Source organism: Cinclus cinclus, chromosome 17 (genome assembly GCF_963662255.1).
Source record: "Cinclus cinclus chromosome 17, bCinCin1.1, whole genome shotgun sequence".
NCBI classification, from domain to species: Eukaryota; Metazoa; Chordata; class Aves; order Passeriformes; family Cinclidae; genus Cinclus; species Cinclus cinclus.
Genome location: NC_085062.1, coordinates 10,772,928 through 10,800,420, shown reverse-complemented (window position 1 = coordinate 10,800,420; position 27,493 = coordinate 10,772,928). Strand labels below are relative to the sequence as shown.

At 47.0% G+C, this 27,493-nt stretch overlaps 1 protein-coding gene across 4 annotated transcripts; it reads right to left on the bottom strand.

The window, feature by feature from the left end:
- Nucleotides 1-820: 820 nt before the first annotated feature.
- Nucleotides 821-27,420, bottom strand: CABP1 (calcium binding protein 1). 4 transcript variants are annotated; one of them, XM_062504176.1, is made up of 7 exons: nt 26,818-27,357; nt 9,452-9,628; nt 5,941-5,971; nt 5,130-5,273; nt 3,763-3,872; nt 3,180-3,327; nt 821-1,403 (listed from the first exon to the last, which is right to left on the bottom strand). In XM_062504176.1, the coding sequence occupies exons 1-7, from the start codon at nt 27,283-27,285 to the stop codon at nt 1,378-1,380; spliced, it is 1,104 nt and encodes a 367-aa protein (XP_062360160.1). In that variant the 5' UTR covers nt 27,286-27,357; the 3' UTR covers nt 821-1,377. The 4 variants fall into 4 exon arrangements, with proteins under 4 accessions (XP_062360160.1, XP_062360162.1, XP_062360161.1 ...); XM_062504178.1 differs by lacking the exon at nt 26,818-27,357 and adding an exon at nt 14,198-14,284; XM_062504177.1 differs by lacking the exon at nt 9,452-9,628 and having other exon boundaries at nt 26,818-27,420.
- Nucleotides 27,421-27,493: the final 73 nt, after the last annotated feature.

Genomic DNA, 27,493 nt, shown 5'->3' with positions numbered 1-27,493 from the left:
TCTTTGACCTCCCAGTTGGAGTAAGGAGGTAACCAAGAGGAAAGCAGCTCCCAGTCACAGCAAGAAACACACAGTGATGATGGTGCCCATTGAAGCCAAGCAGAAATTAATCCTGGCAACTTGTGACTAAGCCTTTGCATAGAGAGAGGAGACAACTGTAGGTCTGGTAGTGTAGGGGAAGGGACTGGTAGGTTGGGAGCATCTTGAGGAAAGGAGGATAAGATCTGATGTGTCTGGAAGCAGCTTGTAGGGCCTGGAGGCTGCTGTTGTCCCTGCTGCAGACATGTGTAGTATTCCTGAGTGTGAAGAGGTTGGAGAGCAGGGCACTGCCACACAAGGAGGCTCTCAACCAATCCCCAGCACCAGTGGAATTACAATTCAGCTCCCACAGCATGGCCCCACCATACATGTACTTGCAGTTGTGTTTAAAATTATCTGGAAAGGGTGGGGTTGCCTATTCCCTTCCACCCAGCTCCCCTCTGGGCCCTTTCTCCCATTGCTCCTTCCCATGATACTGCAGGGACTCTCACCTGTGCCCATGCCAGTGGAGGGGATGCAGAGATGGGGACCCTGTCCTCACTTTGAGGCACCTCCAGGCCCTTTGGTGATGGGGACAGTGAGAGGGAGGGCAGAGTCCTGACAAAGACTCAGTGACCAGCACTGACTCTCCTTTCTGCAGCAAGGGCTTGTCTCTGGATCCTGGTGCAAACTGGGTGTGCATCTGCCCAAGCCATTCTCCCCAGTCCGGTCACCACCTCTCACAGGGACATCCAGGCTCCACATCATTTCAACATGCATATTTATCACTTTCCCCCCGCAAGACATATATTTGAATTTACTCTTGGTAAACATAACCACAGGAGATGCAAATAAGTGCTGGGGAAGCATAAGTAACTCCACAAAGATAGACACACAAAGAGACAGCAAACACAGACACAGTTCACCAAGGGAAACCAAGAAGTGCAGAGCACGCCCTGAGGCTGCCACCAGTCCCAATGGCTTTGCTCTCATCCACCATGCCAAGAGGATTCCTCCTGCTTTTGCTTTGCAGCAGTTGGTGGGAGAATAAAGCTGGGGAGGAGGAGTCTAAAGTTGCAAATATCCCATGAGAGCATCATGGCAAGTCCTGGCTCTGCAGTTTCCTGCAGTCATCTTCAAGGAATGGTTCCAGTTGTAGGAAGTTGCAAGTCTTTCACAGTGTGAAAGGGTGGAGGGGCATGGGGACCACCATGAGGGAGGAGCAGCAGGTCATCTTGCAATGTCCTAATTGCAGCCAGCCGATAAACCTTCATGTAGGAACATCGGGGCTAGATGCTCCATCTAGGTCCTCTTCTGCCCTCTCTAAGGTGCTGATTCTTCTTTAGCTGAGAATAATCTTCAACGGGACATCATGCGAACAAACTCTGCAACCAACAAGACAAGACAGCCCTGAACCAGAAGGCATCCATGGTCCCCAAGCCAGCTCTCATTCACAGGAGACAGCAAGTAGCCAGGGTGAGACTGGGAGCCCCCAGGCTGCCAGCTAAGTCTGTGTGCTCCAAGACTGGCCCTGAGAGCTCACACAACATGGGTTTTAATCCTGGCATTAGATATGGTGATAAGATCCCTCTAACAGGGCAATTTATTGCCTTGGACTCCTTCCCAGCAACCTACAGTCTTGTTTGCACAAGCAACTCTTTGTGCAACACTACAGCAAGCATTGTCTCCCTTCACTGTAATTTCAGGGAACCTTGATTTATGGTTTTGAGAATACAGTATGATTTCTTAGTAAAATTGCCACTTCACAGAGATACCAGTGTGGGAAAGCATGTGAGTTTTGCTAGATACTGGCATTCTTGTAGAGAAAATTTTACTTTAAGGGACCTCTTGTTTTTAAAGATACATGTAAGGATAAGGATAAGGATAAGGATAAGCTATCCTTACAGATAACTGTAAGGATACCCTGGATCTATTTCTTGACTACCCTGCAGTTTGTGAAGTCAATTGCAATTGTTCAAATTGAGTGTAAATGCCATGAAATATAAATGTGTTTTCATTCTGCACTTGAATTGCCGAGGAACTAATGACTCTGCAAAGAGGAGGGCAGTGGAAATTACCCCCTTGACTTCTCCTTTTTCATTGATGGAGGTGTCCTTTGACAACTAAAGTGGTAACTCACAGAGAAATTGATAGTGGGATAACATTTCATGTATTTTAGCTGTCTAACATAATTTAGCTGTGGGAAACAAGAAGAGCTGCTGTCATGTAATCAGCCAGTGCATTAGAACAACTGCAGCTACCAGATACTTTCTAGGAAGATACTGGTGGTATTCTAATATTTTCAAAGCCCTCAGAGGCTTCAGTAATCCTGAGGACTGAGATGCCTTGTCATGTAGGAGACCCAGGAATGCTGCTGAGCCAAAAAATATTATGTCAATTTTACTTTAATTTTATAGTTCCTGTACTTTACCCTTGCTGCAAAGGGACATCTGGATTCCTACCAGGGAAAAAAAAGCCTGCCACACTCTCACACCTTCCAGCTCTTATATCTTCTTAGCTGTCTGATATCAACTGTTTCCTTGCCAGAAACACTGGCCTCTATTATTACCACTCCTGCCACAGCTAATGTCTAGGATAGCAACCTAACCACTCTTATTTTTCAAAGTCCTTCTGGCATGAAAACCGTGAGAAGAAATTAATTATCTCTAGGATTTAACATGATACCTATAAATCAGATATCTGCAGTCTTAGTGAGCACAGCTGGCATGAGACCATCTTCTGGCATAAAGGCAAAGAAACTAATTCTCTGTAAACCCATATAACAAAGGTGAGCCAGAGGAACTTGAAGGTGCAATGCATTCTCCAAAGCAATCCAGACACCTCACAGCACTTGCAATAGATTTAAAGAAAGGAAAATGCCCCACAAAACAATGGCAGGCATAGCATGTGTGCACCAGGATCTGCTTCTGTATGACAGGTTCTATCTCTTACCGTGCTAGAATTATGGAGACCGAATCAAAACTGAGATGCAGCAAGAGATGAAACACAAATGAACAATTCATCTGTCTGAAAAAATTAATTTTTTCCCCCATACTTCAGAACCCTGGGCTCTGAGCATACAAATCTTCCACTTCAGGTTCTTATCTGCAACTCTGACTCACACCAGAGCAGATGGACAGCGTGCGTTGATCCCTTCTCACCTTCAAAATCAACACGCCCATCTCCATTCAGATCCACGTCCCGGATGATCTCTTCAATATCCCGGTGACCCACCTGCTGCCCTAGAAGTTTCTTCATGGCTTCTCGCAGCTCACTGGTGCTGATCTCCCCATCACCATTGGTGTCAAACTGCAAGTACATGAAAAGTACCAGCAGAGGAAATACAGTTAAAGGAAACAGATCTTGCTTTGAGCTGTTTTTTTGTATTGTCCTGCTCCTGAGAGCCCTATATTTTCTCCATTGCTTTCATGTCCCTCCTTTTTCTCCTTTGGGTGTCTTTTGGATCCAGTCTGTCTTTTCTCCTCAGAAAACCCTTGCAAATGCTGTGTCTGCACCAGCTTTTCTCTTCCTTGCCTCAAGAGTTCCCTTATCTTAGCAATGTTCTCTGCTCCTCCCTTATTCCATGCCTGACTGGGCTCTTTCTAGGTCTTCCACTGCTGCTCTCTCTCTCCTCCTCCTCCTCCTCTTCCTCCTCCTCCTCTTCTCCTCTTCTCCAGTGGGTCTTCTCTCTATCCTGTCTTGTGTTGCTCACCTCTATGGGGGCACGCGGAAGGGATCACTCACCTCTCTGAAGGCATCACGGAGTTCTTTTACACCAATCATGTCTGCAGTCTCTGCTAGAAGCTTTGGTCCCATCAGCTCAACAAAATCTTCAAAATCCACATGGCCACCCACTTGGGACAAGATAAAAGATTGTGTGTAAGAACGCCATAAGTTAGCCAAGACCAGCACTCACTTTGCATTTCTATGTGCCCCAGAGAGCACTTGGCCCTCCAGAAAGCAAAGCACAGAAAGTGTGGGACAGTGGAAGGAAAAGGAGAGGTAGTTTACCCTGTATTTTCTGGATTATGGGCTGGGTGGGCAGAATGAGCCCAAGCTACTCCATCCTAGGCTGCCATGGACCGTCACACCCTTATTGCATCACATAATATGTATTGGAGGCTTGATCGTTCTAGTGCTTATAGCAACTCTGCTGTGCCTGTGCCAAAGGGCACAGCAAGGGCACAGCATTTTGTTCCTGCAAAGCCTGGGCAGTGCCCTGCAGCAGTGGTGCAATCCTGTTCCATTACAGCAGCTAAAATATGTCCAACTGTTTATTCATTGCATTAGCTCTTTCACTTGTTAGTGCCCTGAGACCTGTCAGCAACACTCTCAAATTCCCAAGAATTGTGTGCCAGGGTTATCAGCCGCTTTTGTGTGTGACTGGTTGCATATGTCACAGCTGTTTTCCTTCCCTTGACCAAGTAACTTGTCCTTTTAATATAATCCTGTGTCAGAAATCACATGTACTAAATAAGCTTCTCGCCACCTGGCTGAGGGTGACACCCTGCACTACCACAGATGAGAGGTGACAAAAACGATGATGAAAGACAAGGGCCACAAACACAGTTATAGTGAATCAGATGCATTTGTCACATCTTTCCATGACTGCAGCAGATGCTTCCATCTGACACTGCCAGCACAGCTCACTCACAGCCCATCCCCAGGCAGACACACAAAAAGCCACCACAGAGCAACAGCCCATACATCACCCATCTGAGCAAAGCACCCCCATCTTCCCAGCCTCTCAGTTTGACACCATTTGACAACAGCTTCAATGTGACAACACATAAAACCTGTGCACCAGTGCCTGACTGCCCACATTAAGGGCAGTTTTATACCTGACAACGTAAGTATGAAGGACAACCCTTCCATTCACTGTTCCCATATACAGTACAGTCCACACAGCCCCTTTGATAAGCAAAAACAAAGGCATCAACTTCTAGGGACCATAAACAAACAGGAGAGATGATAAGGAGTGAAAATCAGAACCAAAGAACAGAGGGGAAAAAATCCAAAGGAAAAGATGCAGCCAGAGACCAAGAGGGCCTGAGGTAATGATGCAGGGCACAGCAGCAACAGGCAGGTACAGCTGGGTGTGTATTACTCACGGTTCATGTTGATCTGCTGGGAGAGCTCTATGAGCTCCATCTCAGTAGGCATGTAGCCCATGGTCCGCATGCAGTTCCCCAGGTCCCTGCAGTTAATAAACCCATCCTTGTCCTTGTCAAACTCCTTAAAGGCTTCTCTTAATTCTGTGGGAATGAAAGAACAATATTGTCAGTGACAGCTTGAAATACCTTTTCCAAGAAAACTCCCCAGAACCAACAGCACTTTATGAAGCCAGACTCTCTAAGATACTCAGTATTTTCCCACCAGAGCTCCCTGCACGAGGCAATGACTGGAGCAAAGTTAAGCTCTTCTCTCAGCAGTGCTGTCTTTCCTGATGGGAAAGCTTGCTTGGACTACAAGTGTCACAAATACTTCATTGCTAAACTGTGCTCCCTAAAAAAACTGCAACTATTAAGTTTTTCCAACTTTTACCTCTGCACTTTATTATATACCCCTCGCTGTAGGGATTAGCAGGTAAAACAGCTTCTTTGGAGCCATATTTTAGTATCATGCTCCACATCAGTTTCTGTGGGAGCTGGAGGGACAGCAGTTCCCTAACAGCCAATATCCCATTACTTACTTATCCTCTCACCCTGAAGAATATGGAATGAATGCAAATTTTTCACAGTCAGAATTCTTTCCGTTTTATACATTATTTATTTTGCTGTGTTTGCAGAAATTATATTAGTAATCATCTCCCTTGATTTGCCCCAAATTATTTTAACCCGTGGGGGCCAATATGAAAGGGCCAGCCAATAGGTTTTCACTGGGCAGGGAGAAAGAGGACAAAGAAGGAACAACAAATTTTACCTTCAATTTCTTCTGGACGCAGTTCTCTATCCTGCAAAAAGAGAACATATTATGTTAAAGACATTTGTTGGTCACAAACATAGCTTCAAAATAGCACTTGCTGGTACAAAGGGTTCTGGAACAAGCCAGAAAGTGAGAGAAGAAACAAGAAGGTGATGACATGTTTAATACCATCTACCTAGGAAGGCTTCCAGCTTTCCTTCCCAAAGAGAGGGGTGTTAACCTGCACACATTTCTCTGGAAGCCCCTCTCCCTCTCATCTGTGGACAAGGGGGTGACAGGTGGTCCCTTTAAAGAATAGACCTGGACCAACACAGCAAGATTTGTGGCCTCCCCGCCATGGTATTATTGGCACCTTCATGAAGCTGCTGTATCATTCCCCAGCACCAGGTTCTGGAGCAGAGACTGTCCCTGCAGCAGTTACGATCTCCTCTGGAGCCCTGATTGTATTTCTACTGCTGCTCCCGCTGACACACACAGATCAAAGCAGCTGGAAGCAGCCCTTGTAATCAGCAGGTCTAGACCATCATCTGCTCAGATCACTGCTTGATCTCTGTCCTTCTGGCAGGACAGCAAAAGCCATGAGGTCTCTCACAGTCAATGTCTCAGTGACATCTACAATCTGTCCCCACAAAAAGGTAGGAACTTGCCCCTTCCCCCCCCAGCCTCAACTTCATATACAAGCATTTTGAAACCAGTCATGAAGGCAGACACACAACATATACATCATCAAGGTCATCTACAAATGAAAGAGGACAAGGATTCACCATGTTCAGGAAACACTGCAACTTCAAACATCCAATCTGAATTTCTTGGAAGAAGGGGGAGGATGTAAGAGTATAGGAAAGTTCCAACACTGCACCAGGAAGAAGAGATGAGCATGGAAATGCACTGCTTTCTGGTTTAAATGCCCTTTCTAATTCCTCTCATGGCTCCCAGACAAATCCAAAACATCTGAGAATTTGGAAACATAGAAATGCAATCTCTTTTGTCGTCTCGCTCTCGGCTTTTCCCCTCAACTGTGGGAAGTTTCTCCTTGCCTTCCAGGTGTCCTCCAGCCTCACCAGATGTGCCTGGAGATGGTGCCTTTGATCGGTTTGAGAAGGATGATCCTCTGCTATTTAACCACAGGCTCCTCTGGAAACTCTAATGGCAGCTGCTCAGAGTGCATAGCAAACTAGGACACACACTGGTTTACGTCTGTGCAGAAGTGGGCTGTGCCAGAGAAATGACCAGCTTGCCACTCATAACCTTCCCAGAGGCATCTCTGTGCTGGATGGAACTGTTGGAGCGTGCTGGCTCTGCTGTTTCATCCTTCACAGACCTGGTATTTTCAAACATGTCATCCCATTTGTTCTGCTTTCATCAATACCAAGTAATAAAACAATTCAAACTCCTGAGACCGGATGCAGGAGGCATAATTGCCCTCCTGCCTTAGATAAAATAACAGAAGAAAATCACCCATGATCAGCTCCAGCACCTTGTGCATTTTATTCCAGCAACTGCAAACACTGATCCCTGGAGATAGTGGCTGGGTGCACATCAGTGCAGGGCTGTGAGGGCCAGCACTGCAGTGTAAAGGGTGCCGTGACTCACGTGCAGTAGCCACGGTCTTGTGAGAGTGGCCAGGGTAGGACTGGGGCCCTCGTCCAGTATGGTCCTCACAAGTCCATCCTCCTCCTCCTCCTCCTCTCTCACTGAAGACCACATTGCAACTGACATTGGTAATACTTGTCAGAAGTGGGGGCTTCAGCACTGCCTCTAATTTTGCACACCAAAGAATTTGCACTTACCACAGACTGCAAATGTAGAAGGAGGGGGAGGATGTCCCTCCAAATCTGACTCAAGTGATAACTAACGTCATGAAGAGGTTTTCTGTTTTAAGTTTGAAAGATCCCCTAAAATGATTAAGGAGTAAAATTGCTTGGGATAAAATGGGCTGAATCACTCTAAAGCTTTCGGAGAACATATGGGAAGATGAATAAAACTATTCCAAGAGCTTAGATCCTAGATATGAGCAGAGGTGACTCCCAGAGGGTCCATTATACTTAATGGTCTTACCCTTATTTATTTCTATTCTATGCACAAGAAATCCTGTTGGCCTAGAGAGTCAGTAAAAGTAAAGCTGTGTATTAGATGCACTTATTCTACATCAGGGTACTTAGAGACATCACTAATCCTATTTTGGAGACCTCTTAGGGTACAGTGGCCTAAGCAGGATGGACATTTGTCCAGCTGTCCACTAGGGAGCTGAACCTATCTCCTGAGACAGGTGGCTCTGTGCAGCACAGCAAGTGTACTTGTGCAAGAGTGTGTTTCCTGTTTTAGTGACCTGGCACATGGACTGTGTGATCACTTAGTGGCTGAAGGTTAGGAAGAACAAAAGCCTTTTGATCAATAATGACACATAATTACCCTTTTTTGAGTTGTTGGTTGAAGCAGAGGTTTCAGAAATAGAGACCTATATGTCTCCTAGAGCTGTAGATGACCATATCAACACACAAGTAAAGCAGAGGTTTCTTACAGAGGCAATAAACCTCCGGTTCTGAGGCAACTGGGGTGAGCTTTGTTTCACCACAAGAGAATGGAAGGCACTGGATGAATATCTAACAATGCACATATTCACTCATACATATCCATAAAAGCTGTGTTAATCATGTTTCTGTTTGTCTTTAAATTCATGTTATTGTAGAATATTTGGGGGCAAAAATATGTTTTAGTTATTGTAAAGACACAATATTGGGGTGTATATATACAACTACATATTTTTATTGCTTGTATATAAATGCATACATTGGAGGCATACGAACACCTAGTTACAATAGGTGTGACTTAATGAATAGATGTGGTTCTGCTATTTCTCTCTCTCCCTGTGGGCGGGTAATATAGCATTTGGTAGCCTAGCACTATTTGCAAATATAAGGATAGCCTGCTGTTCCTCAGTTTAACTGGCTGGGATTGCTGCAGTGTCAGGCTGGGTATGTCAATGCACAAGAGATTTTGTTTGGGTATCTGTGAGGAGGCAGCTGACTGCTTATTTCTGCTGGTACTAGTGTACTCACTGTGAACTGACAGGAACAGTGTCAAACATGGACAGCTTGTTCCAATACAGATGCCCTGATCTGCATTCGACTGGCTATTTAGGCTTTAAATGCTAATCTGAGCCTGGGAATGAGAAATGTCTTGGTGGAATAACAGCTTTGAGCACTGGACTCTTCCTGAGTCCATATGATTATGGCTACTTGAGTGTAGGCTTGGATCTGTCTTCCATAGCTGCAAGTTTAGAATCCTCCTTTCCTGGTGTTTAGGCACAAGGGTATCTGCACATCCTTCAGGTTAGACATTTGCCTGTCACTGTGTTTGTACGTGGAGCTGGAGCCAGGATGCTCGAGATCCAGGGCTGGGAGCTACAGAGCTCCACGCAGACGGAGCACGGGGGCGGCTCCGCACCCCCGACTCGCGTCCACGTGGCTTTGTGCGTGTCTCGCCCCGCTGGGTGTAACTTACGTACAGGCTGCCTGTTTTCTGCGAAGCCCTTCCTCAGGAAGATGCATGCTGGCCCCAGCAGGTTGTGCATGACGGCGCAGTTCTGGGCCAGCACCATGAGCGGACCCTGGTACTCGCCAGCCGACGACCCCTCTTCGCTCGTCTGGACAGCTTTATAGCTCGTCTTCTCGTCATGGCGGATCTTCCCAGCCAACCAGCAGCAAGCAAACAACACAACAGAGGATGTTACCTCCCCGTCTCGTTCCTCTGAAGTTTTACTGAACCGCCTCGCAGAGACATAATTGCTAAATTTCTTTCACTTGGTGCACACTGCGTCCCCCCCCACCAGCCTATTAGGATTTGTACAGAAGCAGTAAGTCCACGAGTTCACTTTCAAAAGCTGAAAGAAGAGCAACCAAGCACGACAATATCACTTTGAAATGACATCAAACTCCCAGCACTGCTCACATCTACCCAGACACAGCCCAAAGTGCCACACTCCCGCAGTCAGCCCCAGAGTTAACACTGCCTCCAATGAGCTGCAAAGGACAAGCACACCCCAAGTTAACAGTCCGTGTGCCAGCCCGTGTCCCGGGCAAACCTGCCGGCAGAGCCGCCCTGGCCAGGGCATCCCCAGGATGCAGAACCTGCACAAAGCCACTGCACAGGCTCCGCGTTCCTCTTCAGCAACACAGCATCACACGCTTTACCACGTTATCAGAAGAACGTTTACAGCATTAGGTGGCTCTGCCAACCGAAGGCTCACGCTGCCTTGTGCAGCTACTAATTAGTTATATCCTCAGGGTTTGAGGCACTTACTGCCCTGGCCTCTTTTAATCACTGACAGCCCCAAAGTGGAGTTCAGGCACGGGCACAACATTTCTGAGTGTTTGCATTTGCACATTTTCCTAAGTGCACACGTCCTGCTAAGCTAAGGCTCCAGAACAGAATCCAGCACTGGATTTTATAAGGAGGCGCTGCCTTCCTTTTATAGAAATGCATTTCCCTAGCTCTGCAAAAAAACTTCTTATCCTGATATTCCCATGCAGCTATAAAAAGCCATCACAACCCACAGGACCCTTGGTTTTACAGAATAAACATTAATCATACATCAGATTCCTCTTCAGGAATGATTCTACTTTTACAGCCAGTGTTCCCAAGGGTGATCAGAGAAGCTTTGTCACTTGCCATTGTCTCTATTAACCCTTTCCTGAAAGCCTGAGGTACATTTTCAGGCTAAAAGACCAGACACAGACACCCCCCATTCACACTTGTCTGAAACTATTGTATCTACTCGCTGTGCCTGCCATGTGCTATGAGATTGCATGCATGGTTTGTAATTTGCCTTTTTGTATACAGTCTTACACCAATCTGCTCGTGTATAATGTCATGTGAATATCAAGCATCAAAACAAAAATAACTCAAAAAGCAAGCCATGGAGAAAGAAAATGATGAAGCAGAAAAGCGTTTTTGTTGCAGTCATGGATGAGAAAGGAATCTGTCTCTGATTAATTCCGACACATAGGACACTTGTCCTTAAAAAACTGAAAGATGAGCATCCATCCATGAATGGCATATTACTAGCTCAGCTAAATGTCAAGACATCTGTGTTGAGTTACACAGCTTTGTGACATCAGAACAACGTATTTTCAAAATTATCTGCCTTATTTCCTGGCACATTTTTCAGTTTAATATACCAAATAATATGAATCATTTAAATACCCCACATCAGTTCTGTGTTTAATTCCAGTGAAGCCACGTGAAGGATGCAAAGCCCCACAGCCCCAAATGTTTGTTTGTTGACACTTCCAGTCAATTGTTTATTACCAAGCTATAAAGCAGTACCTCATACTAGTCATCCCATCATTTTTCTGTCTCGATAGAAGTTGCCAGTTTGTCAAAACAGTTGCCAAGAGCCACTGAAGACTGTAACCAAACTGATGCAGTGCCAGAATACCAAGGTGAACAGCTCAGTGAGGCTCCCTGCCTTGCCCTGCCACAGCAGGCAGGATTTATGGCACTCAATCCCACAGGTTCTCCAGCAAATATCCACTCAAGTTTCCTTCACCGTGTTTCTTCTGCATCCCAGAAGAGAGGATAAGGGAGCTGTGATATTGGTATGGAGCAAAGAAACATCAGCCACCCATTACAGGGGAAACAGCAGTGTGCACGACAGAGAAAATTCAAGGGTAGGACTGGGGAGATCAGGCTTTCCCAGTCCCTTCCCTGAATGAAGGACCACTAACCTTCCTGGCCAAGTCCGGCCCTTGGCTGTATCAGACCAGCAGATTTTGGAGTGGGAAGAGACCTGGTTGATCTATAGATAGCCAAAGTGGTGGAGAGGTGTGGTAAAATGAGGAACCTGAATGCCAAGGCTTTTAATTTCTGCACAGAAGAAGCACACCAGGATTCACTTTGTTTCCCTTCCTGAGTGTCAGAGGGACTTTGCAGAATAGCAAGCCAAGAGGGTCCTCGATCCCAACTGCAGTATCTCTTGGAGGGAAAAGCAGCCAGGATGGCTTCCACGATCACTGAGGGGGACACCACGACAATAGGAAACTGAAGCTTCAAACAACAGACAGAGTCAAAGCCTGAACAAGCAAGGTACCCTGGTGTCATCCAGACCCAGACCAAACCAGCTGATGCCTGGGAGTGAACACCAAATTTTGGGTGGAAATCATATATTTAAGGAGTTCAGACTGTCACTCAAGAGCAGCTTCCACACATGTTGCTTGCAGTCCCTCCTCTTTAACATTTCAGCAAAATGAGTTTACTTAAAGTAAAGTCTGATAAAAACTACTAGGATCATAAACAGCCAAGTGAAGTTGGGCAGTGTTAAGACTGGTCTGCAAAGTCTCCACTGTAATCATGTGTGTTGTGATCAAAAGAATGGCAGAGTACCAGGACCTGCCAGGATGAGTGCCTTATTTCATAGCTCACTAGAGTGATGTCTGAGAAATTGAGCAATTCTCTAATTCAGCTTTGCAACTTTTCCTCTTCAGTCCTGACATCCCAGGTCTTGTAACTAGGCACAAGGTTTGAAACACAAAGTTTGAAACAGCTTTTAGGAAAGAAAGCATAAATTACCTCAAAGACTAAAAACACCGAATTTTGATCTATTTTGATTCAAGAAGCCTGGCTACATGTCAGACTTTAATTGCAATAGCCTTGCACAGCTGCAGCCAACTCCTTTTGTTCCAAGTTGGAGATGGCGACCTACAAGCAACCAAGTTGGTTTTTCATATATTCAACATTTGGGTGAACCTCAGTTGCTTCTACAACTCCCTGCAGGTCACCCTGACCTAGGGGCTGGTCTCAGCACTGCCTAACTACTTGGTGATGAATTCCCCCATCAAGTATCCCAGCTCCCCCACAGCAGCACTGCTGTGGCATTACTGGCTTTGTTTACAGCAGCCAAGATAACAAGCAAATTGTTTCTATACAGAAGAGGCCAACAGAAACACTCTACGATGGAGGTCCTCTCTCAGACAGCTCCCTCCCAGAGAAGCTTTCCCAGGTGGCAAAGTCTCCTGGATGGAGCATCGTGATGGCACTGGCATTTCACTATTGTGAATATCTCCACAGAGGTAGCATGTCATTGCAATACATTGGATGATCAGCATAACTTTATCATTTATGGAGAATGAACTGCATAGCTTTTTGCTGAGCTATTAGATTTGCAGCAATGCCAAGTGAGAACCGTGTGGCTGACAGGTAAACAGTGCTGTAAGATCTCCCTCAGGCAAACAAGAAATATTTCTGGGGCATGTCATTCCCATTTCAAACCAGTCCATAACAGCAGAATTATTCCTGAATCTAATTTGTCCGCTGCAAAACCTCAGCACAAAGTAGACTGTGGGCTGGGGCTGAAGCCTCAGATACATGTGGCAGCTCACATATGAAGTCCAGCTGGGTCCAAGCATGTAGACACACATGGGCCATGCTGATGTGCAACATGATGCACAAACACACAGCCAGGACCCAGTGTATCCACTCACAAACAGATGAATGGACAAGCAGAATGGAGAGAAAAACATGCTTCTGTATCCAAACACATACCTACAAAACTAACTGTGTGAATATGCAAGGATGGATAGACATAAAAACGTGCACATGTCTACACACAGACTTCCATGAGGACACGCACCAGCAGGTGGGCACACACAGCACTGTACAAGCAAGGGCATGTGTGTGATACACAGAAATTCCCCCTTCCTGCACTCACAACAAACCTACTCAGGCACTCGGGATGCCTGTGTAGAGATGTAAAGAGCTAAGGACACACAGGTACCTCACACGGGCCCATAGGTGAGCATACTCTTACACAGCAACGGCAACACGTACAGACACGTGACCCTTCATGTACACATGCATATATGTATGTATACCCATGACACACGTGATTACTCAAGCAGGTAACTCTCGACTGAAGCACGTGCACACGCACATCAAGATGCCCTGACAGGAGTGCCAGCACACTGTGCACATTGACAAGCACATGCTTGCGCGTACCCAGAGGAGGGCTGTACACACACAGTGAGCAGGACACGAGCCTACACACACATTTATTGATACATGGCTCTCAGCAACCTGGGCTCTACTGGCTGCATTTGAATAAGCAGCTCTTACAGAAAAAGCCTGGTGAAGAAGCTGAACCATTCATACTCATCTCTGTGTTTCTCCCACCTCCCATTCTCATCTGCCCACAATGTCACCCGTCCCAAGAAGCAGGGCTGGAAATGCACAGTGCACTTTGATTCAGGGAACATACCTTTTTAGAGAGGTTTCTCAGAGGAGACTTCACACAGTTGCCCATAATATGTTGAAGCTGCCTTTCCGGTGGACTTGGCTATAAAGGAACTGAAGCAATTGATCCCATTAAAGGTATTCCTTGGGAGCAAAGCAAGAAAGGCAGCACCAGGCAAATCCAAACAGCTACTGGCTGCTGGGACTTTCCCTCTTCAGGGAGCTTTTTCTCTCTCTGCCTCTCTCTCTCCGTATTTTACTTTATGTTCACTTTCTTGAAGAGATGAAGCAGGAAAGAGAGGGAGGGGAGAAAAACAGACAGAAAGAGAGGGAGAGAGAGGGAGAGAGAGAGAGTGAGTGAGAAGGGGGGAGAGAGGGAGGCGGATGTATAATCTACATCAGATTAATGTTCAAATCCCTCCCACCCCCCTCAGTCTGCAGGCAAGATCGTTTCACTCATAGGAGAGGGCTGTTTCAGGGAGAATTAAAAAAACAGAGAGGAAAATGCAAGAAGTGATTTCAGTGATGAGTTCCGTGAATCTAGCTAGTTTGGGTCCACGTAGCCTCTGAACACTGCATCCCTACCCACCCCCCATCTAACTCCTCTCAGCTTTTCAATTACCACAGCAGTAGGCTGGTCAGAAGGCAATCCACTTAGGGGCTTGGAGCAGACCACAGCTCATTTCAGAACAGAAATGGACCATTTATCTGGGTGGGACCTGTTTCAGCTTATAAATACAAGCAGACCTAGAAGTGTCTGATTATTTTCCTGTCACTGTGGAAGCAAGCCTGGAGACAGCAGTCCTGGGACCCTACAACACTCTCAGCTCCAGGACAGCAATATTTAACCACAAGGGAGAGACCTTGAGCCAGTCTTGCAGTGAAGTTTTTCCAGCTTTCTGCAGGTAAAAATCAATTGGCAGTTTAACCCACAAAAGTTTGCCAAAGATGGGCTTACACCTGAATTTAAATCTAAACAGCCCCAGGTTAGATAATGTGAATCAAAGAACTTTGATGTCAGATCCATCCATTCCATTTGCAAGAGCCCATGTCCTGGAATAAATAAGAGGCACCTGAACCTACAGCTGGCTCTAAACTTTGGACTTTATGCCTGTGGCATAGAATAATCTCTGAAAGAAAAGGGATGCTTTTATCCTGATATCCCAATATTTTTATCCTGATCTCAGGCTGAGCATAAGAGCACTCAGTCTGAAAAGGGATTTAAATTGCATTAAAAACACATCATCACACTTAGGCAGCAGGATCTGAGCAGGATAGTGAATGCACCTTCACTATGAAGGCACCACAGCTGCAGCTCCACAGTGATAAGAAATATAAAGAGCAACCTCCTTCAAATACCTTGGAGACCAGGATGACACTGATCTTACACCCTGTTACGCAGTGTCCTGGTTGGACCCTCAGGTGCTGAGCTGAAATATTTCACATCTTTGTTTGCAAGTGTGGCTCCAAACAAAAGCTTCTACAAAGACCTGCTCCACAGGATGAGTACTTGCACCTACTTTTTGTGAAGGAGCCAAGGACTCACTCTCCTGGCAGCTCTAGGGCTGTAGGACAGAGAAGGATGAACTGTCAATGTCACAACAAAGCAGGGATTTCTTCTCCCACCCTGATGGTGCTGTGGCAAATTAAGTATGATTCTAAGATGACTCAACAGTTGCTTTAGAGCTTAGAGCTTCTTCCACCTAAGGAGATGATTTTAGGAGTCCAAGTATGACAAAACTCCACAACTTCTCTACAGTCACAGACAGAAGTGGATGGCCATAGGGAATGGTGTTGCTTGCTATTCCTTGTACTAATGTCTTCCCAAGAGTGAAGGCAGTAGGACAACTTCCTCTCAGATTCCCTCCATGCCTTCTTCATTGTATGATGTGGGTAGGAGCTGCACAAAGGTCCACAGGCTCTCCAAAACAAGAAGCTGCAGCAGGAGATGCTGGAAGACACTCCGTGTCTGCCCCTTGTATCCAGGGCTGACTGAGAGGGGGACAAAGGGGAAGACCTCCATAGCAGAGCCCACCCATGTTAGGCTGGGAAGCAAAACTCTGCTGAGCCTGTCTCCCTCTGTCACAAGAGATGCTGAGGAAAAATACAGTCACTCCCTGGGGGCTGTGCCAGCCCTGGGCCTTGCAGTGGAGGACTTTGCAGGAGGATGCTGAAACTCCCAGCTGCTCTCAGGCTTCCATCTTCAGCCCTATCTCTCTTTCCCCTCTTAAGGAAACTAATGGGAGGCTGATCTACCCTCTGACAAAGTGTCAGTCATTAATAATGTCCTCTGTCAACTGGAGCCATTCCCCAGGCTCCTTGTTTATTGACGAAGTGCTTGTCTCCCTTGAGCAGAAACTGCCACACAGCGAGTGAGGCGCCTGGGCTCCTTCCCCAGACAAACGACTTCAATTCCAGAGCAGAGAGGGGAGAGAATTGCCTTTGTGCTGCTCATGAATCTCCCTGACAGGAAGTACGGAGGCCAGGAATGCCCTGCAACTGAGAATTGCCCATCTCCCACACTGTCCCAGAGAGAGGGAGGGAAAGAAAGGGAGTCAGACATCTCCTGCCAGAAAAATCCATCACAGTTCCCAGACTATTGCCGGACAGCTTTGGAATACAGCTGTGAAGTGTGTCTTACTGAGCTCTAAAAGCCTCTCAATGAGATGGTCACCCTCTAAATACTGGCTTGTACCAGAGCATTCAGAGCCAGCCACCTTGGTCCATTGCTGTGTTTGCCTACTCTCCAGCTTTTCTCCCCTGCAGTTACAGGCAGTTGCAGGAAACACAGCGCAGAGTGAGAGGGCTGAGACCTGCTGCCAGGCTTGGCAGGGAGTTTGCAGCCCAGGAAGGGAAGAGGGAATGAAAGCCCATGTGCACCAGGTTTGCAGCACAGTCACAATCCTTTTACTCTGTAAGAACTCTAGTGGATCTGCAAGAGGACCAAGAGATGCAATCATAAACCATTTTCTTATCTCCTTATTTGCCCTGATTCTCTTAAGAGCAACTGGGCAGGACACCACAATCTAGCAGACAGCCCTTGCTGAGCTCTGAGGAGGAAAATCTCTCTACAGTGGGATCTTGTTCCCATCACCACCACAGGTAGCTTAGAGATAGGCAGGAAAGTGGAGTTGGCAGAAAGGTCATTAGAAGATTAGGTTAGAAGGAACATATCTTCTCCCTTCCTCCAAGTGAGGCTGCTGTAAGAGAACAGGATGCTGAGAATAAGTGTGTCAGAAACATTTCTGTGTAGGTGCTGATCTGTGGGTATGCCTATATCTGGGGTAGTCAGTATGCATGTGGGAGGGTTGCACATGCATGTATACTGGTTTTCCCACACTGTTCTTTGTGGCAATCACACTGTTCTTTTAAGGTCTGTGTCTCTCTTGTAAACTTTCTAAAAATCTGTAAGAACTTTGTGAAATGCAAATCTTGCCACTATTGATGCATCCCTCCCTTTCTCCTGAGGTTCAAGGTGGAGAGCAGAGACCTCAGGGGATGCAGCTTGGCACAGAACAAGGTCACAGGAAAGAAGCATTTGGCACACTGACCTGAGCACAGGGGAGGGAGAAGGCTGGCTGACTTGGCATTGAACAAGGAATGATTTAGGTGGTTTAATATGTCTGGATACTTTAAAAAGCAGAAGTGTTGTGCTTTGGACTGGCATCTTTGGCAGAAATCCTCATTTCATAGGAAAATGTCAGAACTCCTCATAGCTAATCACTTGGCAGCTACTTTATTCACTAACTTTATCCAAAGGCAGCAAATATCCAACAGACACAACAGAAAGAACAAAATCAATCCAAAACATGTGATTGCTTATCAAACTGTAGCTTTGCTTGGCAATAATTTTCAGTGGAAGTATGGATTTGTATGGGAACTGTTCAGATGCTAGGCCTGTTTCAGTGCACAGTCCTTCACCAGCTAGAGGACTACATCATTGTTCTCAACACAACATAAACACTGGTACAGGGCAATGTCAGTAGTAGTGGGCATAGTATAGTAAAGCAGGGAAAACTCTTTCCCAGTATCTTTTCACTGAAGTCCATAGTTCTACCAAGAGCCCATTAAATGCTTCAAACATTTAGTATATTAAAATACATCCCCTTAATTTATCCTAAGAGGGCAGGAATTTTTGTTGTACTTTTTCCTATCCCAGAGTGGAGAATGAACATATGTACTAGCAGCTTTCAAATCTGCTTCCAATAACCCTTTCTCTGGTGGCTATAGATCCACATTTTACAGGAAACATACAGTTTTACAGAAACTGTCTTGTTTACTGAATGACCTCAGATGAGCCTAAGCATTTGGATTAGGTAACATCCTCCTGTTGCCAGTTCTGTCAAGGACTTCATTTTGAAGCTCCCAACCACTGGAACATGCAGTGGCACCCTGAACTTCTGTGACTGACTTCCCTTTCTTCTTCTGCATCAGTTCCCAAGTGCTTTTGCTGCACACTGAGTTGTGTCTTCAAACCTCAAATGAACCTTGCATGGTTTCATACACGAGTCAGACAAGTACAGGTCCATCTCAAGGGGAGGCACCAGCAGGTATTGGTGGATGCAGTCCAGATTCTCATCTAAGGAGAGGAATTCTGCAGAGAGTTTGGGAACTTTCTTTGCTGTCAGCTGTTCCAGGAGGAAAGTGTTGCTGACTCATGCTGTGCATAATATTCTCCTCCATTAGAGCAATTGGATCATAATCAATCACAAACAACAGAATGTTTATTGAAAAGACCAAGGATGTTTTCTATCCCTTTGAAGGTAACAAAGGCTGGACTGCCTGTCAGCTTCTGTTTAGAGCAGCTCTGTCTGTAAATAGCTGGCTTCATTTTGCATTGGATGAAAATAGATGGGAACGTGCCTCCTCCTGACACCTTCCCTGCAGATCTGATCCAAGTATTTTGCATTAGCCCAATTTCCAAGTTCCTATGCAGGAGATGCGTTGGCCAGAGCACAATGTACTGTGAATATTTGCTGATGATGATTCTAAAGATCATTTGGGCTACAAAAAGACAAGTACAAACTTGACAGCTCAGAAGCTGCTGTGAGGATTTGTCATGTATATGGAGCACAGAGGTTGTTCAAAATAAACCTTATGTGGTTCCTTCTCTTTGCTCCAGAATATGGGAATTTTGTGTCACTCTGTCCAACTGTGACTACTGCAAAAGCAGCTAATTCTGCCTGGTTCTCTCATCTCTTTGGAAATAAGGGGGCAGGGGGTCGCTGTTTATCTGGCACACTGAAGTGCTGCTGAAAACGTGGCTGATCATCAGATGAGCAGAGGCCTGGAAACCAATATCAACCAAATACTTGAACCAACCTTGCAGTATTATGTGAGATTTGCCACCCTAAAACAGAGACCTGCCTCATTTGCAATCTGAGTAAGGATCTTACAGAACCTTTAAAAGGGCCAAACTGTGTATCACGGTCTCTGACTATATCTCAACACAGCTGGTCAAAGTATCTAAATCCTTTGTGTCTTATTTCAGCATTGGGTTGCTGGTAGTTTTCTACTTCCTGCCTTCCGTTGTTGTGACATGATGCTTCACAACGTTACATGGTCACCTGTTTCTTTCCAAGAGCAGAGAATGTATTTTGTCTGAGTTGGATGAAACAAAGCTGTGTATTCCTTCCAAAGACTGTTGTAAGATGCAAAGTACTCTAGGAAAATAATGGGTGGAAGAAATATTAGAATGTTGCTAACAACTTCATTCATGGATAGCATTGAGCTCACGGTCTTATGCTGGTGCAGAAAGCTGTAAAAAAAAATCTAAATATGACCATAGCAAGGACAGTCCTTTCTCTATTTTTAAGTGGTGCATTTGGTTGAAATTTGAAGATTACTCAGGTTGATGGGCACTGCTGCTGCTCTCTAAGGTCACAGGAATGTCAGAGGATTATTGAAAGGGAGCCCAAAGTTAGCTAGGCGTCTTTTACTGAATGCACACCATATAGCTGCTTGTTATTGGAAATCAATACCACTCATGGACTCATCAGGGAAAAACAGTTACTGAAGCTAGAATGCTACAAAGAATCACAGCTAATTCAGCTGACAACCTGCAGCACAGCCACTACACCTAAAGCTAAACTTCCCTGACGTTGTGTTGAAACCCAGGATTGCATGAAACAAAAATCAAGGTGGTAAAGCTTAACAAAATGGACAGTGGACTTATATAAATGATGATTAATTTATCACTGAAAGCTTTTTTTTCGTCTCCAAAGATAAGCTGAATCTAACCAGAAGGTTTGTGTATTTCAGTGCATTAGATCATACTGCTGTATATTTCATGAACAGAATATTTAATGAATGTTCTTTTGGTTTGGTTTTATTTTGACATCTTTCTATAACCTTCTAAAATGGATTTGTTTCAAAAGTAAATCACAGGCAGAGATTAATGTTTGCTGGTAGACCCACTTTAAGCAGGAGGCTTATCCATTGCCCCTTAGTGATTCTGTATGTCTGTCTGGCTCATGTCCTCCAAGCTCTTCACGAGCAAGAAATGCAATGAACTTTTCTCCAAGCTGAGCAAGGCGGTGACTGAGTGGATATGCTCAAGCGGAACAATGTTCCTCTGTGTCTGAGTTCGTTACATATAAAAACATGAGACGTACCTTGGAAGGTGTGGCAGGTGTCAGCAGGCAGGTGTGCACGAAAACGCCGAGCGATGTTTTAAGCACAGGAGTGCATAAGCATGTACAGAGGTGGTTGTGTAGCCACACAGAAGATTTAGCAGAGGCTGCAAGAGCAGGCTGTATGTACATAAACAAGACACGTATATGAAGGCTTTTCACGTCAATCTACATGCATGGACATGGGCAGTGGCAACTCATGCAGGGATGGAAGCACGGAAGCTGTACGGGCCCCACGCAGGTATCCGGACCCCTTTGAACGCGCAGTTGGGAACGGCTCTCCCCGGCTCTGACACACTCACCGGGCGGCCCAGGGACGGGGCATGCCCCGGGAGCCCAGAGCGCGGCGGGTCCGTGTCAAGGCGGCTCCGCCGGGCGGGGAAGGGCCCCGGGCCGAGGCGGCCGTGCCGCGCGGGGGCGCGCCGGGGCCGCCGCCGCCTCCCCGCTGTCCCGGAGCCCCGAGGCGGAGCTGCGTGGGGGTCCGGCCGCCCGCAGCGCCCGTCCCGGGGAGCCCCGGCGGGACGGGCAGCAGCAAAAGGAATACTGCGGTCCGCGAGAGTGTCCTCTGAGACCACGGGGGCTCCCGTCCCTCTCCGTCCGCGCCCTCAGGTACCCTTTTGGGGCCGGTATAAGCTTTCAGAGGTGCCATAAAACAAGGAGGAAAAGTCGGTGCAAGATACGGCATTTATCCGTTTTCTTTTTTCTGCCTCCTAATCTGTGCGCCCACGCCCCATACTCCAAGCGAGCCAAGAATCCCACGGGATCAGCATCGCTTCGGCGGTCAGTCATGCTAAGGCAGAAGTCTGTTCACCCCAAATTACTCTGCCGATTTAACAGTGTTAATGAGCAGTTTAGTTAGAGACTGTCTCAGTTTGCCGCGAACCCGGACATGCCACAGCTTCACCTGCCTTACAGACACAACACAGCACGCGAGCGCCTGGAAATCCAGACCTTCCACCTTCACCTTGCCGCCCCACAGCGGGACACATGAAAGTTTCCACTGCTGGCGTCTCTGCTCCAGAGCAGCCCGACACGGTGCAGCTTCCCTCACTAATACACAGGGCCAGCTGAACACTTCCATTACTAAGCCAGGAGCAACTCTACCCTGGCACGACTGGCCAGGGCTTCCTAGTTCTCCACGGGTGGATCTCCAGGAATGGTCCTCATGCAGTGACTGCTCTTGGGCAAAACGCCCGTTAGAATCAGCTGAAGCCAAAGACATCAGAGGGAACGAAGTCGTCTGGCAGAGAAGACCAGAAAAGTGATAGGCTGGACAAGGCACCTTTTCCCTACACGCTCTCGGCTGGTCCGAGGAGAATGTTCCTGATACATGCTTTCCACACAGACAGCCTGGGGTCACCTCCTGCCCCAAAATGGGGCCACTTCTGTCATCCCGGTTTGCTGTAAGGTCCATTAAAACCTGTTAAGAACTAAAGCTCAAGAATAAAGGGTGATGGAGCAGGACAAGAAAAGAAAAAAATTCACAGGAAATGCAGAAAGATTCCTTCCCTATTTTAATGGTAATGTGGACACTGACATTAAAGCAGGAATGGGAGATGGTGCAGGAGAGGCTTTAAACTCCCTGTACAAATAGAAATACAAAAGCTCCTTTGGCCACAGTGCTAACAGCAGAACCCTGTAAATATTTCACGATTCTCTACGGCAATTGTTTGACCCCTTTGATCCCCAAGCTACCAGAGGCAACTGACAGAAAACTGTTGGGGAATCACTTCACTGAAAAATTTAACAGTCGGGTAGGGTGTGAAAGCTAAACGGCTCTGAAAACGTTCAGGTCTCACATGGCAGGATCGCTTACAAATTAATATTGCATAGCAAATGCCCGGAAAAAGCTCTTCTTGAAGGTGCCAGCTAGGCCAGCACTGAGGCACAGGAGGAAGGAAGCGATGAGAACCGGCAGCTGGCTGTGCCGCAGTCCCCGTACAGAGCTGTGGTGAGCCAGGTGCCAAGCGGCTGCTGCACCGTAGGCACTGCAGCCACAACACCGCTGGCCCAGGAACACCACAAAACTTGCACTGCGGTCCTGCTGCCACCGCACTGCTGTCCCGGTCTGTGCTGCTGTGGCTACTGTTGTCACACAAATAAACTGTGTCTCGCTACCAGGCTACCACGTTACCGCCACCCCAGCTGCTGAGGGGTCACCACTCTCCTTTTGCTGAACTGTGATCTGTAGCCACGCCAGAGACACTACACCACCCTCATGCTCTTCTGCTCTGCAGGGGTAATAAGCATGCTCCCTTATGCTTCACAACACACTTTTGCCACTTGGTCACTCCAACACTATCCTGTCAGGCCAAAATCATATGAAACATACTCCTCCACAGTCCCTTTTCTTGCCACCTTCCCACTTTGCTGCATTATCACACACACATCCCTTGCCAACTACACCTGTGAGTCACAGCACTGCTCTCGCACTTCACTGAGCTCCTGCCACTGCAGGGCCACTTTAAAACACTGCTGTCCCACTGTCCCACATAAAACCAGCCCATACTCACACTGCATTGCCGCCAGGTAAAACTGTGGCATTGTCCTCTTGCTAACTCACAGCCGTGCTTCCAAAACTGTGGCATAGTGGTAATACTTCACTTGCTGCCTTCTGCTACAGTGGGATGGTGCTGTCAGATCAGCACAGCCCTTTGCAAATATCACCCCAGAAGTGATCACTGCTATACAGAATGGCTCTGGTCTGAAATATTGTATTACTACATCAGTAGACTGCTAAACTCTTCCGTCAGGCTGCAACACTCCACAACTGTCACACCCATGCACTGCCAAAATCCTACCACATGGCACCAGTATCACATCTCTGCTCTGCCCCAGGATTGTGTTACCACACCACTGCATTGTCAGTGCCGTGTTCTCCAGGCACTCGGAGCTGCACACACTGCATCCCAACCCAGTAAAAAGTCCACAGCAGAGCGCTCTTCTGCAACTGCCGCGCCAAGCCAGTGTGCAAACATGCCATTAGGCTAAGATGACATCCTGGCTTATACTTAATGCATCATTACACTACCCTACTTTTGTTAATTCATGTACCACTCAATTACAGAATGGTAAAATATCCTAAAAGAGTATTACTGCTTAATGATATTAGAACATCGTTGCAGCAATGTAGCATAAGCCTAATTAATAACATATCACTGCATCCTGTATCCTGGCAGTATCTTAGCATTCTCCTGGAGTACACACCCACAGTGCACTATATTGCTGTGCTGGTTATATAAACACGGCGCTTCTTCCTTCACTCTGTCTTTTTTTCTGCACAGCTACAAATCTGTCTCACTCAGACACAACCCTCTAGTCCTGAACTGCTCCTTTTTGCTGTTACTGCAATAATGACACTCTCCATGGAATCATCCCTGCAATCTTTTCTGTGTATCTGATTGTAGCACTGTAGTGTCTGCATCTGTGACCACATCACTGCACCACCATGGAACAGGGTGATGATGTTCCACATCTGTAGAGCTGGAACAAGATATACCAAGATATACTGGTGCTGCTGGACCACAGTGCTCTGCTGCTGCAATATGCATCACTGTGCTCCTCTCCAATGTACTGCAAAATTACTGTTTTAACTGTTTCACAGTGGGCTGTGTGGGCTAGAAAGAAGTTCTTATATTAAATGAATTATCTGATGAGCTCCTGCCATCTTCTAATCACAATGTGGAGCAGACTGGTGTTATAGCACCAGCAACCTCAGACTGCAGCCCTGGACATGTCTGCACCTATGACCCTGCCACAGCCCAGGCTGCAGCCTGGGCTCTTGCAGGTGTAAGTCCTTGCCTGTCTCAAACCTTCATACACATTTTTACACAATGCTGGGCATTTATTTCTTTATTCACAGAAACAAAATTTGTATCATTCTGTGTCACAACACGCACAACACAATTTCCATACATCTTGCCCCAGGCCTTTATTCATCCCAGGATTTTGAGATCACTAAAAAAAAAAACAAAAACAAACAAAAAAAAACAACACTTCATGTATCTCTTTCTGTAACCAGCTATTTGTGTATCCTAAATTATAAAAAATTATAGTTTTTATAGTTTCCCCATCTTGCCCCTTGTACAGGGGGATCTACTACAGCCCAGTCCTAAAAGACAGTCCTAAAATCTCCCCCAGATTTTCATTCTGTCATAGTTACTTCAAACAAAGCAAGTGAGAGATGAATACAGAGAGAAAATGGAAAAAATAACACCACACTCCAAAAGAAAGATGCTGGCGTTTGTGTGTGTGTGTGTGTGTGTAAGCACTGGTGCAATGTACTCATTGAAAAAGTGAAAATTAGAATTGTATCTCTCACATTTCAGTAAAGGGCATTGTTCAACACCACAGATAAATTTGGCTACATTTACAGCTTTCAGAAGTATCTTTTGACACTGGAACGCGAGCAGCAGAGCATGTAAAATAAAGATGCTGTTCAGGTAAGGACTGAGTTCAAAACCAGAGGGTTTTCCGTGAGTGAGAGACCTGGCATGCATTTGTTTGTATTTCTGATGCTCTGGGAACATACAGCTCCATAGACCTCAAATCTCTTCTTGGATACATCTTCGCTTCGCTCAGAACTACAGCACAAGTCAGAGCCAAGACCATGCATTTCAAAGCCTGGTGCTGGAATATTGCTTTTTGTAACCTGGTTGAGCATCAATCTGCTGACCAGGCTCTTTCTTATTGTTACAACAAAATTTTAATCTAGATTTTGGGTGCACCATTGGCACAGGGAGGGTAATACTTGTTTTGAGTTAAGCACAACCGTAACATTCCTAAACAGCAGACTGTCAGTGAAGATGGAAAAGTGTTGTGCTTTGGAGAGAACAGATGTGCTTTGATTCTTATCTGGAGAAGTCAAGATGAACAGAAGTAGACAACACTCTCATATTAAACACATAGGTGTATCACATCCTTCCACCCAATTACAAAAATTTTTCTAATTCTCTCCATAATCTCAGTCTGAATGGGCTCCCTGCAAATCCTCCCAAACATGCATTTAAAAAAAAAAAGGGGGGGGGGGAAGAAAAAAAGGGAAGAAAAGAAAGAAAGAAAGAAAATACTCCAGTAACAAACTCCAGAAATCATAACTCTGGTTTAATTGATCATTTCCAGGGCTGGATGGAACTTAGCCACCCAGGCTACTGGCTTATACCTATAATTTTGCTTCTGGAAGATTGCAGTTACATTAATCTCCCCAGAGATTACATTTTCCAGTAACATCCCTAGATGTTACTAAAGACATCCCTAGATGTCTCTAAAAGAAAATTTTAAGCTAGTCTCCCTCTGCCTTTTAATTTTTAGAGGGTAACCCTGTTGGGTAATTTCACTACCAAAAGCAGCTAAAAGCAACAGCTTTGTACCAAAAGAGCTTGCAAACACCAAAAGCATCTGTTCCATTCTAACATAGTGACTGGAAAGGCTTCGGAATTGGGTCAGGATTTTTTTTTTTGTCGTTCTCCCCACTACCTTCTCCTGACAGCTTCTGCCATCGAAATGATTCATATGCTGATTGTACAGAAATGTACCATAAGGAGATGTAAACAAATACAGCAAAGCAAGGCGGGGAGCCAGAGAGATGGAATCTAATAAGTAAATAGCTTTTTAAAATCCGCTTCTCTGACTCTCACCCTCAGCAGGCAGAGCCACAACTTCCCCCGGCGACAGGGAAAGCACCGGCACTTCCCCCGTCAGCACCACCGAGAGCACCCTCCGCAGCGCCCAGTGGGGCCGGCGGGCGCCGGGGGCTCTGACCCGCGCCCCGTCCCCGGCGCGGAGCTCTCCTCGGGGCTGGCCCCGCAGCGCCCCTGCCGTGCCGCAGCGCCGGGAGAAGTTCGGCAGGGGCGGCCAGGAAGCAGTGCATTTACAGCTGCGGGCTGCGCCTGGGGGCGCGGGGGCTCCGGAGCGAAGAGCCGAAGGTCCGTGAGCCGCAGGAGGAGGGGACGCGGAGGGAAAGCGGGTGGGAAGAGAGGGAGGGGTGGGTGGCGAGGGGCGCTTTGCCCCTTACCTGGCCAAAGACCGAGCTGAGCATGGGGTGCAGCTGCTGGATGAGAGGATCCGCTTCCACTGACCGATCGCTGCCACTGGACTTGGTGGAGCACTTGCTGCTGGATTTGGACAGAGGTGAAGCGCCTTCCAAGAGCTTCAGCGACTCTCTGCTGGACCTCTGCCTGTGACTGAAGAAAAAGTCCTCCTCTGCCTCCTCCCCATCCCTGTCTGAGAGCTGATGCTGGTCCTGGGGGTGACCGTGGCTAGCGTGCGGCGGGAGGTGGTGATGCTGCCTGGATGTCCGCACCGGTTCCTTGCCGCTGCCTCTCCTTGGACCTCCTTCCGCCGGCTCGGGCTGGCTCTCCCCCCGTCCATGTGACAGCTTCCCCGCGCCCCTCGCTCCGTCCTCCCGGGCGCCCGGGTGGCAGAGCGGCCTGCGGGCACTGGGCTCCCCGGGGAGCTGCTCCTGGCTCAGCTCCCTCCCCATCTGCCCGCCTTGTCCTTTGCCGTCCCGGACGCGGCTGCCGCGGGGCTGGGGTTGGCCGCCCGCCGCCCGCCGGCTCCCCGCAGCCTTCAGCAGCGAAGTGCGGGACTCGCTCTTCGCCATGGAGGAGCCGCTCATCGCGGGGCCGCTAGAGCCGCATCCCCGGCCGGGCGGAGCGCTGCCGCTGCGGGCAGGGCTGCGGCGCGCCGCT